This window comes from Seriola aureovittata, chromosome 19, assembly GCF_021018895.1.
Source record: "Seriola aureovittata isolate HTS-2021-v1 ecotype China chromosome 19, ASM2101889v1, whole genome shotgun sequence".
Classification (NCBI taxonomy): Eukaryota; Metazoa; Chordata; class Actinopteri; order Carangiformes; family Carangidae; genus Seriola; species Seriola aureovittata.
The window spans coordinates 3,967,110-3,983,553 of NC_079382.1; the positions used below are offsets into that span (position 1 = coordinate 3,967,110).

Here is a 16,444-nt window from a genome sequence, read left to right on the forward strand (position 1 = left end):
GCTATGAAAAGTATGAAAAACTGGCCTTGCTTTTAACTATTTATAAGTACAATATCCATGAAGAAACTAAAAACAGCAATTAATTTATCCACTCAGCAGGAGTTGCCATGTTGTCTCTGTGCCTTAGAAATTCATTTTCGTACACAAACCATTAAAACCGGACATGAAACAACCAAACAAATCAGTGGGGTTCTGTGGTACAGGGGCAATAGATTATACACAAGGCAAAAACAGTATGGGGTCTCACATTAGAAAAATCTTTTTCGAAGTATTTACAACCCCAAAAAAATGTCAATGTGAAAGTTGAAAGGAAGGAGGAAATGTGATACTTATTTTCACTGAGCTTGTGAGGTGAAATCTGCTTTGCAGGAAGCCTCTGATGTTTCTGACGCCAGCACAGATTAAACTACTGTACAGCGCTGATGTGAGAGCAACAGCAACACACTACATGCCGTCCTGTGCTCATGCACAAACACGGAGCAACACGGGATGCAACTGATTTGCTTCAATACTGCAGCTGATCATTTTTAATTGACTCGACATGTTTAGTTATCAGCAGGCTCAGATGTTCAACATAGCTGACCGATAGTTATTGATCTGTGTATGTTTAGGCCAAACAGAGAAAGGTCAAATGTAACGTGCACCTGCGTAGACGAAAGATGTTAAAGTGAAGGTTTAACCCTAAGGTGTTTGGGGTCTAGGAGACGCTGGTTCCTCTTTAACAGCTCAGAAACACACTTCACATTATTTTATCACCTTGATTCACGACAAATTGCTGTCTGAATGACCCCAACTGTAAAACATGGTCAAATACAATGGATCTTTTGTATATGATCTATATCTGTGATCAGAGTCGGCACTTTCATTTCCAAATCCCAAATAAGTCTGTTTGGATTTCTCTTATTGGAATTTTAATCCTCTCTGGGCCCAAACATACAGTAAGTAACGTGATAACATACTATACATGTCTGTCAATTTGAAAACAAAAGGAACAGACATATACGAGTCGTTCCATATTATCACCTTCATCACCTTCTTGTAAAAGAGATTCCTGATAAAATAAAGGAATTGACAATAATAATAATAATAATAAAAATAATAATAAAAATAAAATAAATAAATAATAATAATAATAATAATAATAATAATAAAAAAAATGTGCAAGAACCCTTTGCGGCATCTGGAAACATTTACCACTCGAGTAGTTCTATACAATTATTATTTTTAACTGAACAATGTTAATGTGTGTGGGGCCTCAATTGAATTAAAACAATGGTTAAATGACAAAGGAGAAGAAATACTTCCTATGCCACACAAAGTCTTTTTCTTCTGCAGCCACGTAGCTAGATTTGCAATATGGCTATTTCCACTTCTGTTGTGTCTTCGCTTCTGGTTATGAATGATTTCTCTTCCTGTACAGTGATAGCACAAGAGAAATAGAGTTAAGGTTAAAGGGAGAGATGAAATAGAGATCAAAGACACTCTCGAGGGACACGCACATCCTCTCTCTTCTGTTTCATCTGAATATTTAATAATCTATTGATTATGTTTTTCTATATGGTTGCCAGTTCCTAAATACAAAGTAGAGTCTTCTCAGAAATCAAGGGTGGATTTGATTTTAATGCTAAATATAAGCGCAGGAACATTTGTAATTTCAACTGATCTGAAGTGGAGAAAATGAAGTTAAATGAAGACATCTATGTTCTTAATGCTCGAGGCTGAATTTCCAAATCCTCTGCTCGTGTTTTGACTTTAAAGAAAATAGCAATCAGGTTATTTGCAGTTGAGCGTAGTTTAATGTAATGCATTCACTTAGCTTTTTTTCTGGAGCAGTGAAGCTCTTACCAGGAGATGAGAGGTCTAATTCGTATCCTTAAATATTTGAACTGCACTAATGCTTGCCCCATTTCACATGTCGGACACAATGTAATGAAGCTACGGATGGAACAGATCCCAGAAGAGAAGCTGCTCTGTATGCAGCGAGGGTATCACAGCCTTGCAAACATATTTAAATGTAGATGTTGAACGCATGTGCTCACATTTCCTGTGTGTTTATGTGTGTGAACATGTCTTTTCCCGTGGTAATTTTCACTATATAATGTGTGTGTGTGTGTGTGTGTGTGTGTGTGTGTGTGTGTGTGTGTGTGTGTAGATATCTGATGCCCTGATCAAGCGGGTGACGTCGTCTCAGGACCAGTGGGTAAAAGGCGCACTGGAGCCAAAAGTCGGCCCCGAGTTTGACCTCACCCTCAACACCGACTCACTGCTCCAGACCATCCTGCAGCTAGACTTCTGCCAAGGCAAAGGTGAACAAATAAAAATACACACTTTCCCTTTTATTGGCATTTTTTAAACATATTTTTCAACAATATTTGAGTCATGACTGAAGCATAGATTATTATGTGTTCATGTGCAATATGCCTTTTATTCTAATCTATATTCTATTTTTTAACCCTGTCTTCTTGTATTTTAAACCAATATAACCTGACTTTTAGTCCCTGGGTCAAGCTCCAAAAACACTGGATCATACATATCCCATAATGCAAATCAATATTGTCATTATGCATTCATCATTTCAGTCAGTGTTAAAGGATCTACTGTATATACAGTTTATTTGTATCACTGTTTACCCACCGCTCCAAATATATGACATCGCAAAACTAGCTGATTTCGGCCAATTAAATGATGTAATTAGCAGAGGAGGCAGCCATCTTGGAATAATGCTTGAACTCTCACAAGTCAGAAATAACATAAGGTTTTTATGGTGGCAAATAAACTGTGAAGAACTGTTTTCACGGGCTGAGTCTTTATCTGCATCATCAGTAAACTGAATGTCGTGTAAAACTGGAGTGCACCTTTAAACAGGCTCTATGAATAAGTCAACTTGACATGTGCAAACAAACGTCCCTGATCTGAGGTAAAAAATACCCCATCATGATATATTTGATAATCAATTAACATTTAGTCGCTGTTATTTCTCCCCTTTTTGAGGTTTCCTTAAGATGTACAGCAATGTACACACAACTAATTAGCTATTCATTGGCTGTTGCTACCCAGCAACCAGTTGGCGTGCATGAGTAAACATAGCATCCTTTATATTCATTCCGCTGCAGCAGAAGAGATTGCCCAGATGTATTGTTAATGTACATTAAATATGTAATCAGCACTATGCATATTTTATTTCCATAATGCTCCAGTGAGGCAGTAAAGATGAGCTGTTTTCTTGTGCTGATGTGGATTCAACTTGGTCATTTAAATGAAAGAGCAAATAATTCCCATTATTCTCTCATATCGATCCTTAACACTTAAATATTATACAATATATTATATTATCATATAATGAATATATTGATCCAATACAGCATTTATTCAAAATACATTGTGATTGCAATTATTACAAATTTATTAAAAGCATGATGAAATTACATTAAGTTTAGTGCTGTGTGATTAATATTCATAGTGTTATTATAGTTATTATGTGTTTAATGGGTTTATAATACAAAATGCCGTTTGGTTTGTCAATGGAGCCAAATTCCTCTAAAGTGGCAACCTTGATATCTGAGATACAAAAACTCTAACTCGTAAATGAAGAATGTGAGCCAGATCGACAGGTCATTGCCCTGGTTGTGTTGTACTATAAGGAAACTTTCTCTAATTTGAGCTCGGGTTGATCTAATCTGAAAAGGCTCAGAAAGGCTTTGATCGTCCCTCCTTTGTTCTTTGAGGCCGGTGACATGGAGCTCATCTGAACGTTTCCCCACCTTCAAATTCCACTGATCATCCAGAACAAAGCATTAAGAGTTTAAAGACAGAACATTCGATTTTTATCTCTTTGAATTTTAGTCTTAGACATCCTGATCACAGTGTAAGAGGTATTGTAGTTCACAAACGCGTCCTGACTTAATTCATCGTCATTGAGTTTTCATTTTTCAGCTGAATAGAGTCTGTTGTTCCGGATCACATGGACTTAAAATTTAAATACAATAAAATAAAATTCTGCTGCTGACTATTGGAGACCATTGTATTTCTATATCTAATTCTCAGTGTTTTGTTTGTTTGTTTATTGAATTTAAATTCTGTTACTGACCTAGTTATGTCTTACTGAACAGCGAGGTCAGTCTCTTTTCTCTTGCAATGGCTAAAACGTATATATATATATATATATATATATATATATATGTATATATATGTAAGTCAAGCTGAGATACCATCACATCCTTGAAAAGAGCACTACACACACAAATACTATTCATGACCAAACCTTCAACTTTGTACTTTAAAGTCTCTCTGTAGTTGCAGCGTTTTCTGATCCACTGTCAGATATTTGGGTGAAAAAAGATATTTGTGTCCCAATATGCAGACGATACTACGTTTTATGATGATGAAACTTTGTGCAATGCTTATATCATCTTCCAAAAATAACTACATTTTCTGTGAATGATAATCACCTGACCTAGAAGTCAGTAGTGAAAATCATGAAATTTACATATCATTTACATATGAAAGATCATAAGGCTGCATTTTTTTTAACCACCATTAGGGAGATGGATCTTTCATCATGTTTCCATTGCAATCGATCTAAATTTCTCCATTCATCTCGCTGTCACTTCCAGCTGCTTTAATATGCCATCTTCTGTCCATGTGCTCTTGTATTAAAACACCCAAATCAACGTCACACTTCCAGATGTGCAGGAGAGTCCGTTATTGAAACAAATGCAGGCAGCAGGAAGTGGTGAGGCTGAGATGGAGACAGAGAGCCCAGGAGGTATTTCAGAGAATCTACTTTCTCAAAGTAAACCTCTGTCTTCCTTCCGTGAATTTATTTTGTCACTCCTTCCTTCTCCCCCAGTCCCAGTAGCCCTCACAGCCATTCTGGTTGGAAACTCATCGGTCTCTATGTCCGACAGCGTCTATCTGGTTTCTTTCCTCTGCATGGTTTTTGTTTTCCAGCACCTCTGCAGAATAGCGATGCCTTCACTGGGGCAAAAAGTTTCCAAAAACTCTATTTGTAGTCTGAAGTACTTCTCTTTTTCCCAAACCAGCCTTCCTTGCATTGCACTGTTGCATTTTCTCCTCTGTAAGCAGAGGAACTATATATTAAACATAACTCACCGAACAATTAATTTTCATATCTTGTCTTCAAGATAATGCAGTGTACCAGTATACCACTATCTAATGTGACCTCCAGAATAGTAATAAGTAATAATACAAGGATTTAAAGGATATGAAAGGATAGCATCCTGACGCAAAGAGAATAATTGAAAATTATATAATTTAAAGTAGTTGACATTTTCTGATGGTTGTGTGTGAATCAAAGAACTACTTTGGCTACAAATAATGTGAAATATATTGAATTTAAATACTGATATTGATATCTACATGGTTACTGCATAGATCCTACAGCACTGTTCCTTATGTCCTGACTGCTGCCTTTCCCCTGTGTCTTCACTACTGTTGTTTTTTTTGTCTTGAAAGTGCCAACGGATAAAGTCAAGATATGAAGCAGACTTCATTACCCTTAGATCTGCCTTAAACAAAATCTCTACTTCAGTGGTTTTATTTTTATTCTGTTTATTTCAGCTCCTTTTGGAATGCAGTTTTGTCTTGTTTGTTAGCACAAAGTTTTATCACTTCAAGGGTTAGACAGATATATTGCTTTTTTTTATCAAAAATCTCTTTGATACAAAGCTGGTTCCTTCCTTTCTTGACTTTCCTAACCAGCCGAGAATCCTGTTTCCATAAGTGATTAATTCATTTTGAACGGTTTATTCAGTATTTCCTTCAGTTGGGAGTTTTTATCTCAAAGCGTCACAGCTTATGTCGGTCCAACACTACACACCACTAGCACTACTACTTCTATAGTGGGCATAATGTCCTCACATGGCCTACTTAAAGCCTCCACAGCTGTTGCCCTATAAATGAACCCGGAGCTCTTTCACCTTTAAGGCTTTTTTTTTTTATCCCACTAGATTCACATTAAAGCTCCTATTTCTCTCCCTTCAGTTTATTTACAACCAGTCAGATCCCTCTGTTTGTCTTCCTCCTCTCATCATCCACCTCTCCCTCCTTCTATACTTTCTTCTTTAACCATCTTGATCTCTCATTTGCCACGCCTCCATCCTCCATCCTCCCCCAATCACAATCTCATCCATCCGTACACCTCTCCTCACAGTGGAGATCGGGCCCTCGGTGCCGGCGGCCCCTCTCCTGCAGCTGGAGAAGTGCTGCACCAGGAACAACAGCGCCACCCTGGCCTGGAGAGTAACTGCATCCCCTGGCAGCTCCATCGAGGGCTACATCCTAGAGTTGGACGATGGCAACGGAGGACAGTATAGGGTTGGTACAAACACACACACTGGTACAGAAGAATACGCACTTTGTGTGAAAGTATGCAGCTTCCTATCTTTTAAATTGTATTATTAATAATCCATATGCTGCTCAACTCTGACAACAGCCAGATGGTTGTGTGTGTGTGTGTGTGTGTGTGAGGAAGATGTGTAGTTGAGTATATATGTCATCAGCAAACAAGGATTTTAAATGTCTGAGTACTTGTTCTACAATTGTAACTACTATTACTTGACAATGCGTTTAGATAATGAGATGCATAATTGATGAGTTTGAGCAGCGGATTTATAGAATACGCATGTGCATGCACTTGACATGCATATGTAATGACACTGAAGTGTGTGTGTCTACTCTCAGGAAGTCTATGTGGGGAAGGAGACTGTGTGTACGGTGGACGGCCTCCATTTTAACAGCGCCTACAATGCCAGGGTGAAAGCCTATAATGCCATCGGTGTGGGGCCCTACAGCAAGACGGTTGTACTTAAGACCTCTGATGGTAGGTTTTGAGTGTGTGTGTGTGTGTGTGTGTGTGTGTGTGTGTGTGTGTGTGTGTGTGTGTGTGTGTATGTGTGTGGGTCCTAGCTTTGCTGCCTGCTTGCCAAATTGGCACAGAGTGGCTTCACCATGAAAGGGCAGTGTCTCCTGCTTTGTCTGTGTTGTTTGTCTTGTTTCTGCACAGAACAGTTGTGTTTGTGTTGATCTTTGTAAAACAGGTGTCATCATGTAATTTCATTTGTTCTTGTTCTGTGAGACTAGACTTTCCTGTAAGGTAAAGACAAGAAAAGGAAATGAAAGGAAACTAAAGGCAAGAAAAAGAAAGAAAAGGAAAGGAAAGGAAAGGAGTAGTGGACAGAAAAAAATAAAGGAAAAAGCAGGAAAGGGAGCGAGAGAAAAGGAAAAGAACAGAGGGGAGAGGAAAAAGAGACAAAGAAAAGAAAGTGGAGGAGTAGATGAGAAATAAAGGGCAAGGGAATGAAAAGGCAAAGGAAAGGGCAGAAAAGAAAGGAAAGGAAAGGAGGGGAGTGGAAAAAAGAGAAGTTGGTAAAGAGGAAGAACAGAAAAGAGAGGACAGGAAAGAAAAAAGGTAAAGGAGTGGACAAGAAAGAAAAGGAAGGGAAGGAAAAAGGAAAAAGCCAAAATGTGGAAAGAATGAAAGGAACTAGGAGGGAAGGAAGGGAAGGGAGAAGAGGAAAAGAAAGGAGGAGTGGACAAGAACAATAAGGAAGAGTAATCTTCCATAAACACAGTGGGGCGAGGGTGGAGAGTTAACACACACACACACACACACACACACACACACACACACACACACACACACACACACACACACACACACACACACAGTAACAGTCTCTCTTTGCCAACCACAAAAACAATGGGCATTAGAGTCTGTTTTCTGACTGATAACCGTTCATCCCATCCGTCCTCTTTTTATTTCACTCCGTCATCTTTCTTCCTGCCTACTCTCTCTCTCACTCTCTGTCCCTCTCTCTCTCTCTCTCTCTCTCTCACTCTCTCTCCCTCTTTCTCCCTCTCTCCTCACCATTCCTCCTCAGTTCTCTCTCTCTTTCTTTGAGGGTTGTAGCTTCCCACAGCTTCACACAGAGAGGAAATTGTACTTGTCGAGCCGACAAAAGGCTGGAAAACAAAACCAACTTTGATGTACAACTTTACAAATGGACATTTCTGGTATAAGTCTGGTGGTGTGTGTGTGTGTGTGTGTGTGTGTGTGTGTGTGTGTGTGTGTGTGTGTGTGTATACTTTTACCCTGAAGCTAAACTCATTCACACATTCATGTCCTGAGGCATTACATTGTATAAAATTGTTAGACATGGATTTCCATACACAAGTCTGTGTGGAAGGAAGAAGGAACCAATTGCTAATCCTTTTATTATCCAATATATATACATACATACATACACACACACACACACACACACACATACATATATATATATGTGTGTGTACATTGGTTATGTTTAATATTATCATCTTATTATTTGGCTAAGTAGGTTATAAATGAAATGTGGATTAGATCTTTCAATTAGCTTTTTAAAAGGCTGTTCATTCTGTACTACCAGGTCATGTAGGGAATATTTGATGCTGACAGAAGATGAAGATTAATCTAAAATACCAGCTAATGTTTGTTCAATCACAGTTGAGACTTTTACATGTTCGGTACAACAATGTTCTTGTACAACCACAATGTCTGAGGCTGAACTATTTCTTCTTTATCAAAACAAATCAATTTAGACATTCACAAAGATTAGGACACATTTGTCATTTCCCTTCCATTTCCATGAGCATAATTTGTGTAAAATGTCAGTTTTTGTTCTAAGGGGTGTCAGTTTTTCTTGTTACAGCATACAGTAACTTATTAATAAAGAAATATTTAGTTACAGGAAAATGTTCTTCTTATGAAAATAGATATATATCTTTTTGTGTCTTTTAATAACCCTCCGTCCAAAACATGAATAAAAGCAGGCATCATGACTGACTGTTATTTTCCTATCACAGTGGCTTGGTTCACCTTTGACCCCACCTCGGCTCATCGGGACATTGTTCTGTCCAATGAGAACCAGACAGTCACCTGTAACAGCTACGATGACCGTGTGGTGCTGGGAACCGCTGCTTTCTCTAAGGTGAATGTTCACACACATTTGTCTCTGAGGGGAATATTGATATTGACATTATTCCCTATTTCATTGTTTTTAAAGGTTCTATCACTGCCGATTGACCTTTTTATAAGTGGATGAGATTCACACAGATTCACAGACACATTAACAAGATTTATAACATTTATCCCGTTTCCCCCTTTGAATTTCAGGGCACCCACTACTGGGAGGTCTGCATCGATCGCTATGACAACCACCCGGACCCTGCGTTTGGCGTGGCGAGGATCAACACCATGAAAGACATGATGTTAGGGAAGGACGACAAGGCCTGGGCCATGTATGTGGACAACAACCGCTCCTGGTTCATGCACAACAACTCCCACACCAACAGGTAGGTGTATACTGTACTGTGAGTTTGTTATTTCAGTTTTTACTGTCTTTGTGTTCGTCATAGTGTAAGCTGACTAGTTGATGTTAAACTGAAAATTAGATATCAGTCCCTCTAAATACACACGGACATTTACATGCACACACAATAACTTCAGACTCTTTCACATCGTTTGGCGTCATTCTCTAAAAATGTAAAACTTCAAACCAAATACTTTGTTATAATGTTGCTTTAAGACTCTCCTCTTTGTAGCTGTTCTGGAGCCTTCAGCTATGTAGATGTTTATTTATCATTGTTTCCCCTTTAGCACTTAAGAACTTCTCTTCTGAAAGTTCAATCACCTTTTTATTCTTAAGTTTCAACACAAGATGGATGAGAAGTTCTCAGATCATCTACAGTGAGAGAGAGAGAGAGAGAGAGAGAGAGAGAGAGAGTGAGAGAGCGGGTCAAGGATACGGTGGCCCAGAGAGCTCAGCACACTGCAATTTAAGAAAACACATGCAAATAACGTGCTGCAAATTCAGAAAACATCTTCATGAATTTGACAACACATGCACTGCAAAACCCCCCCACACATTTTTGCTCATTTGTTTATTCCAATAAACAAACGCACCGCAAATTCATCCTCCAACACCGTACAAGGAGGGTTCATTATGAAACTGTGTCGGGGCTAATCAGAGGACTTCAGTTGAGTAGGTGGTCCTTCAGTGTGGCTCAGGACACATACGTGTTCACACTGCTAAAAGAATGTGTCTCAATGTGTCTTGGGTATGTTCACACCTGTACTACTACTACTACTATCACCTGAGACGGATGGTGTACTGGGTCCAGGTCTGAGTGCATCCTAAGAGTGTTTTTCCAACTGCGTCAAGAATAAACTTTCATAATACATTTTTTACAGATCATTATACAACAGTTAGTTCTGACCAAGTAATTTGATTGGACGATTGATATAGAGTATAAAAGCACTGGGACTTTTAACTACATGTATCACTCCGCTTCACAGATGTTCTATTAACTGTTAATTAGCGTTACATTGACAGTCGTTGTCTGTCTTAGATTCTAACAAACTTTGCAAAGATGAAAATATTTCCAGAAGTAACATTTGAATTAAATGATGTCTGGTCGTCAGAAGAGGATGAAGGGAAGAAGCCTGGATACTTCAGACCTGAGGTGATGTGTAAACAAGTAGCAAGCTAGTGTGCACTGTGCAGGTCAGGAAAATGTTTATGTGTTGCTTAGCAACATTCCAGTATCAGTCCATCTGCGGAACTATTTGTGGTGGTGTAGCCAAATAAATAATGAAATAAACAAACAAATCATAACCTGCTGTTGCTTATTTAACTATCAGCACGGCTGTGATTCAGTCAAAGGTCGTAGCTGATATTCAGCACAACGTCACGACCTGGCGTGTGATATCGCTTAAGTAATATTTATTTATAAGAACAATGTTTGAGCTGCCAGGTTGTAAAAGAAACTCAGTTGATATAAATCAATTTATAAGTAGAGACTTGTATACTGGAAACTCATTTCCAGTATAAGTGCAGAACTGACGGGTTATTAAAGTGAGAAACTGACAATCTTTTATTAATGTGGTTCTCACTTTATAACAAGTCTGCACTTATGAATGATAAGTCAAGAGTTCATCACCTCTGCAGCTGAAGCACGTACACAAGCTTCAGTTTGTTTTTTTTTCACTATCTGGCAACTCAAAAGTTGTTTTCATTGATGTGTTATTACTGATGTTAACCAATAAATTAGGCGGTTAGTTTGACATGTCAACATGTGCCTGATTAGAAAATGAATGATATTCATTCTGAGCTGCAGCAGCATTAGTATGTCAACAAGAACAGCAGGAGACAGAGACTTTGTAACATGGCGCTCTCCTCTTCCATTCATCGTTATGTATATCTCTATACACAGAATGACAGAGGGAGCCCCAGGGCTCATACAGTACCAACTAACTAACACACCAGGGAGCAGCAGAAAAACATCTCTGTGCACCATCTCTCTCTGTGTCACGAGGACGCTATCAAACTCTCATTAAACATTTATTTACATCAAAATGTCTTTTCTTCACAAGGAAAAAGTGACTCTTCACAGGAATGTGTAAAACCTCTGACTTAATCTCTCTCCTCTCTCTCTACCTCGGTCCATCCAGACTACCGATTTATTCACTGTGCCATTTTGCTTTCATGCCATTAATCATCTCATGTCTGTGTTTCATATTTACCTCATATTGATTCCTCCATCTCTCTGAGCCTCACACAGGCCAGTCCTCAGGCTGGTGCTGCATCTTGTGTTTGTGCACACAGCTCGGAGAAATGTGGCAGTTTGCAGGTTTTATATGGACAGAGGTGGTTTCACACCTTAGCTTCGAAACACACATTTTGCAATTAAAAACACAACTTCGGGAGTTGTGTTTAGATTTTTAATGTAACGGTTTAACGGTTCATTGTTTCCCTGTCCCACAGAGCATATGCATTGATACAGACTGGTTTCCCAAGCTAAAGTTTTGATGAGGTTGTAAAAACAAATCTAAATCACAGAGCACAGGATTTTAATTTTACTTTTCTTTGAAGCACGTCTCTTTATTGTCATATGTAGAATAAAACAACAATCTTCTAATACTTGTTTGTTTAAGGGATAATACTTGCCACTTTGCTTTGTGTCAGCTGGCTTAGCCCTCACATCATCCATTACAATCATGGGTGTTATCCTGCTTATACCATGACTACTTACCAACAAAATGCTAAATGACATCAAAGTAACACACCAGCTGTTACTTTATCAATACAACTAATTTTGATCTCTTGCTTTTGTGTTTTGAATATCAATATGCAGGTTTTTGTTTGCAAATGAAATGTGCCAGTAACATCAATCAAAACATCAATAACAACAACAACAACAACAACAACAGCAGCAACAACAACAAAGAAACAGTGGTGGCCAATTTAACAGCAGACGCAGAAAAAGGCTTTATGCTAACAGGCGTAGATCCGGTTTGATCGTGTTTTTAATAGAGCTGTAGGAAAACAATAAGAAAAAAGATTTCTATAATATTTGAATGAAGTCAGTGGGATGTCAGTCTGTTTTCATATGCATTTGCTTTTGTATTGTCCATGTTATGGAGAGTAGACTTTTAGTAAATTTTGAAACTCTTTTGTTACTTTCACTTGCTATTCGAATGTACAGTTACACCATCTGTCCCACTTTCACTTTGTTTACCACAAATCTTTATCTGTGTGTGTGTGTGTGTGTGTGTGTGTGTGTGTAGGGCAGAGGGAGGCATCACTAAGGGCTCCACTGTGGGCATCCTGCTGGATCTGAGCAAACACACTCTGACCTTCTACATCAACAAGGAGCAGCACGGACCGACTGCCTTCGAGAACCTGGAAGGGGTCTTTGTGCCAGCTGTCAGCCTCAACAGAAACGTACAGGTCAGTGTGTGTGTGTGTGTGTGTGTGTGTGGGATGGTAGTTGATTATGTATTCTGATGACCTGAGTGATAAACTTTTCGTGGATACCAGACCCTTTATTGTGAGTGTGAACTGAAGTTTGCGTACAACTGATGCAAAGAGTTCAGTATTGCACTGTCATACATTTAGGAATGACAATCTCCAACATTAAAATCAGAGCTGAAACAATTAGTTGATTGATCGTTCGGCTGTTGGCAGAACCTTCCTTCAAATCATTAATCAAACAAAAGGCCAAAGATTTGCTGCTTCCAGCCTCTTAACTGCTCCTCGTCTCTGGTCATCACAGACATCACAGCATTAGATTCTGGGAACTCGTGCATTTTTCATAGACAAAACAATTGCAAAAATCACAGGTCTGAAGTCTGTTTCGCTGCTATTAATGACCTAAAGCTCTTGAATGAAGCACCGAGTTGTGTTTGTAACATCTGTACTGGGATGTGGGAGTTCAAGAGGAGCTCTTAAGGGTAGTAAACCACTTGCTGAGCTTTTTCTCAACTCACGCTTTAAATGTTTCCAACCAGAGGCACATCAGCTGGTGTGAAACATAATCTTTTTTCTTTGTTTTTCTTATCAGGAACAGTGAATATTCGAGTGACCTCAGGCAGCGTTGTTGCGCCACTGCTCGCTCAAATCATCCTTATCCTTGAAACTTGATAACAAGTCCAGTCAAATCACATAATTATTTAGGTTTGTCTTGGAGCTTTACAACCAGTATGACACAGAACGCCCTTCATCTTTAGTCCTTGCTTCCGATAAGAAATAAATGCTCCCTTTTCCAGGGCAGACACACGTAGAGAGGCAACAGATGTACTGTATCTGTTGAAGTATTACAACACAGAGACATAGATTTATTAAAAAAAAAAGCCTAGCTGCAAAACTCCATCATTAAAAATTCAGCAGAAGACCTGATGCATCCCTAAAGTGGAGCACATTCTCAATAAGTATTTTAAAGAGTAGCAAACAGAGGGTTCCCTAAATCCATTCCTAATCCAAAACTGCAAATAGCTGTGAAATATCTGCCCCAAATTCAGGCGATTATTGAGAGTGGTTTAATCCAGCTGGCTGCAAAGTGACTGTTACCTAAATCCAACTCATTATCATGTGTGTGATCTCGAGTATTTGTCAAGTGCGTTTCAGAAAACTCAAGTGGTCGAATGTGCCTTCTCCAAATTAAACTGTGTGTGTCTGACATCCAGCTGGACTCTTATGTAGCCTGTCTGATCTTCTCACATCCTCACTCAGCTGTGATCTCACCGAGTGTTTGTCTGTTTCAGGTGACCTTACTGACCGGCCTGGAGGTGCCAAAGAATATCAAACAGTAGGAGCTCCTTCCTCCTCCCCCCTGAGCGTGCCCTGGATACAAACATACGATGTCATATATACGCAGCCTCAGTTTACTCCCGCGTGGACCTTTTCCTTTCTCATCCTTCTCAAGGTGCCCCCAGTGTGAAACCCTGTCTGATCATTTGGGACGAAAGAATAAAATCTGAGTTATTATTGGCCATAAATAAGACGATTGAATCTCGTGGACGTTGCTACAGATATGACTGGAGTTACTGTGGATTGCCATACTTTTTCCATATCCTAATATTATTATTCCAGCTTGTATCATTCCATCCATTCCTTGATTCCATCAAGAAGGAAAATACAGCCTGAAACTTCTCGAGGCCTGAAACCAAACTTATCAACCGCCCCCCCCGCTCCGACCAAATCAACGGTAAAGACTTCTACACTGTGCAGTCAAATAGTTTCGTGCTAAAAAATCATGAAAAGGGATTGTAAGATATACCATCAGAAATGTTACACCATCGTTTTAAAAAATAAATCTACAGTAACATGGTGCTTTCAGGGGCTGAAAAACGAGGGAGAAATGATTTCGCTCTGCGTCTCTCTCAGGTGTGTTTACAGCTTGCAAGCTCAAACTAGATGAAGAGAGCCTTTTGTAGGAGTTGTAGTGGCACTGCGGGTTGTTTCGCTCATGAAATATTGAAAAGCTAAACCTTCAGTGTACACTTTTATCCCAGTTGTGGCTCCAACAGCGCTGCCTTCTCTGTTTTCCCCGTTTGTTTCCTCCTTGGGTTTGAGTTTAATGGAGAAATGATTTCTTTTCTGTGGGTAGGAGCCTGACAGACATAAAAAAAAGCTCTCCTCGTGATGAACTCTCTCTCATTTGGTGCTGCTGTCAGTGAGGTTTACTCACTCAGGTCGAGCTGGGAAGGTTTGGGCTTTATTCCATTTAATTTTTCAGCAATTTGAAGGATCTACGGAGCCTGGGAGTGGTCATTTAAAATGAAATGTTTTATTCTAAATTCACTTTGGTGCATTTCTTTTTGGGACAATAAAAATCTGCCGACAGCTATGCCAATTGGGGCAAGCTGGGTTATTTACAAATAGGTTTACATAGCCGTAGAGTTTCTGGTAAACTGTGGAATAAGAAGAGAACTACAAGAGCCTGTGTGATGTCGCTCAGCAAACCTTCATATTTGCTATTTAAAGGAGCTATTCATAAGTACTGCTATTGCTACATAGCTATCGTTAGCATTAGCAGCTGTTTACTTACAGCTCAGAATTAAACTTTGTTCCTTTACTCAACAAGAGCTGTCTCCAAAGGTGGAAAGCAGCCCTCTTGCTTCTATTTCTATCACTTCTACTGAAGTTAGCATGCTAACCAGCTAGCCCTGGCCCGACCGCATCATCTCGTCATTTTCCGATACCAAGTCACTGTAGCATCTAGTCTGCCTGACGAAGTAGCGCTGCTCTGTGGCCATGTTATAACCTCTTGTATTGTAAACGCAACAAAGGCTGAAGCTCTTGGCAAGACTGGTACGTAAACAGCTGTTAATGCTAACGCTGGCTATGCAGCAATAGCAAAACTTACAAATAGCTCCTTTAAGGTAAAGTAATTCAGCAACATTTATGAAAATACACTTATTTGCTTTCATGCTGAAAGTTAGATGAGAAGATCAATACAATTCTCATATGTGTCTATTACATGTAAGGTTACACACGACTGCTTCTTAGCTTAGCATAAAGACAGAGGGAATTGGTTTTTATTATTGTACAGATTAAACAAAGAAGATATATCTTATTAATTAGTGATCTTTTGAGGTGTTAATGGAGGTTAATGGATTTTGCTGTGACAGAGCTAGGCTAGCAGTTTCCACTCGTTTCCAGTCTTTATGCTAAGCTAACAAACCGTGGCTTCATATTTATCCTACACACATGAAAGCATTATCAATCTTCTCTTCTAACTCTTGGCAAAAAAGTGAGTAAGTGTACTTCCCAAAGTTGAACTATTTATAGAAACTCAAATTGGATTATTTATGTTAATCATGTTTGAGGTTTATAATGACGGATTCACCGGTGTTTAAGTGAGGTTAGAGATTAAAATATGCCTGAAGCACTTAATAAAATTTGGGACCATGTGTTAATATAATTGTGTACAAACAGTTTGTACCATGTCCTGTTGAATTATTCAAAATGAAGCCTCTCCCGGGCTCTGTACACACAGTCTCACAAAGAATTGTTTTCACCTTGAGGGATGAATGTCAGAAAATGCTGAAATGAAATGGAAATGAGCCTCAACTTATTTTTTGTTTTGTTTTATAAGGCCAATA

The 16,444-nt window shown here is 39.0% G+C and overlaps 1 protein-coding gene across 2 annotated transcripts in view; it reads left to right on the plus strand.

Annotated features, from left to right (window-relative positions):
* Positions 1-15,381, plus strand: part of LOC130187465 (tripartite motif-containing protein 67) — a 47,042-nt gene extending 31,661 nt beyond the window's left edge. Inside the window, exons 5-12 of one of the 2 annotated variants that reach the window (XM_056405106.1) lie at positions 2,153-2,306; positions 4,685-4,765; positions 6,173-6,336; positions 6,703-6,841; positions 8,863-8,987; positions 9,173-9,351; positions 12,626-12,788; positions 14,102-15,381. In XM_056405106.1, the coding sequence (XP_056261081.1) occupies positions 2,153-2,306; positions 4,685-4,765; positions 6,173-6,336; positions 6,703-6,841; positions 8,863-8,987; positions 9,173-9,351; positions 12,626-12,788; positions 14,102-14,149 (1,053 nt within the window). In that variant the 3' untranslated portion in view covers positions 14,150-15,381. The remainder of the gene's footprint in view (positions 1-2,152; positions 2,307-4,684; positions 4,766-6,172; positions 6,337-6,702; positions 6,842-8,862; positions 8,988-9,172; positions 9,352-12,625; positions 12,789-14,101) is intronic. The other variant, XM_056405107.1, reaches the window with a different exon arrangement.
* Positions 15,382-16,444: the final 1,063 nt, after the last annotated feature.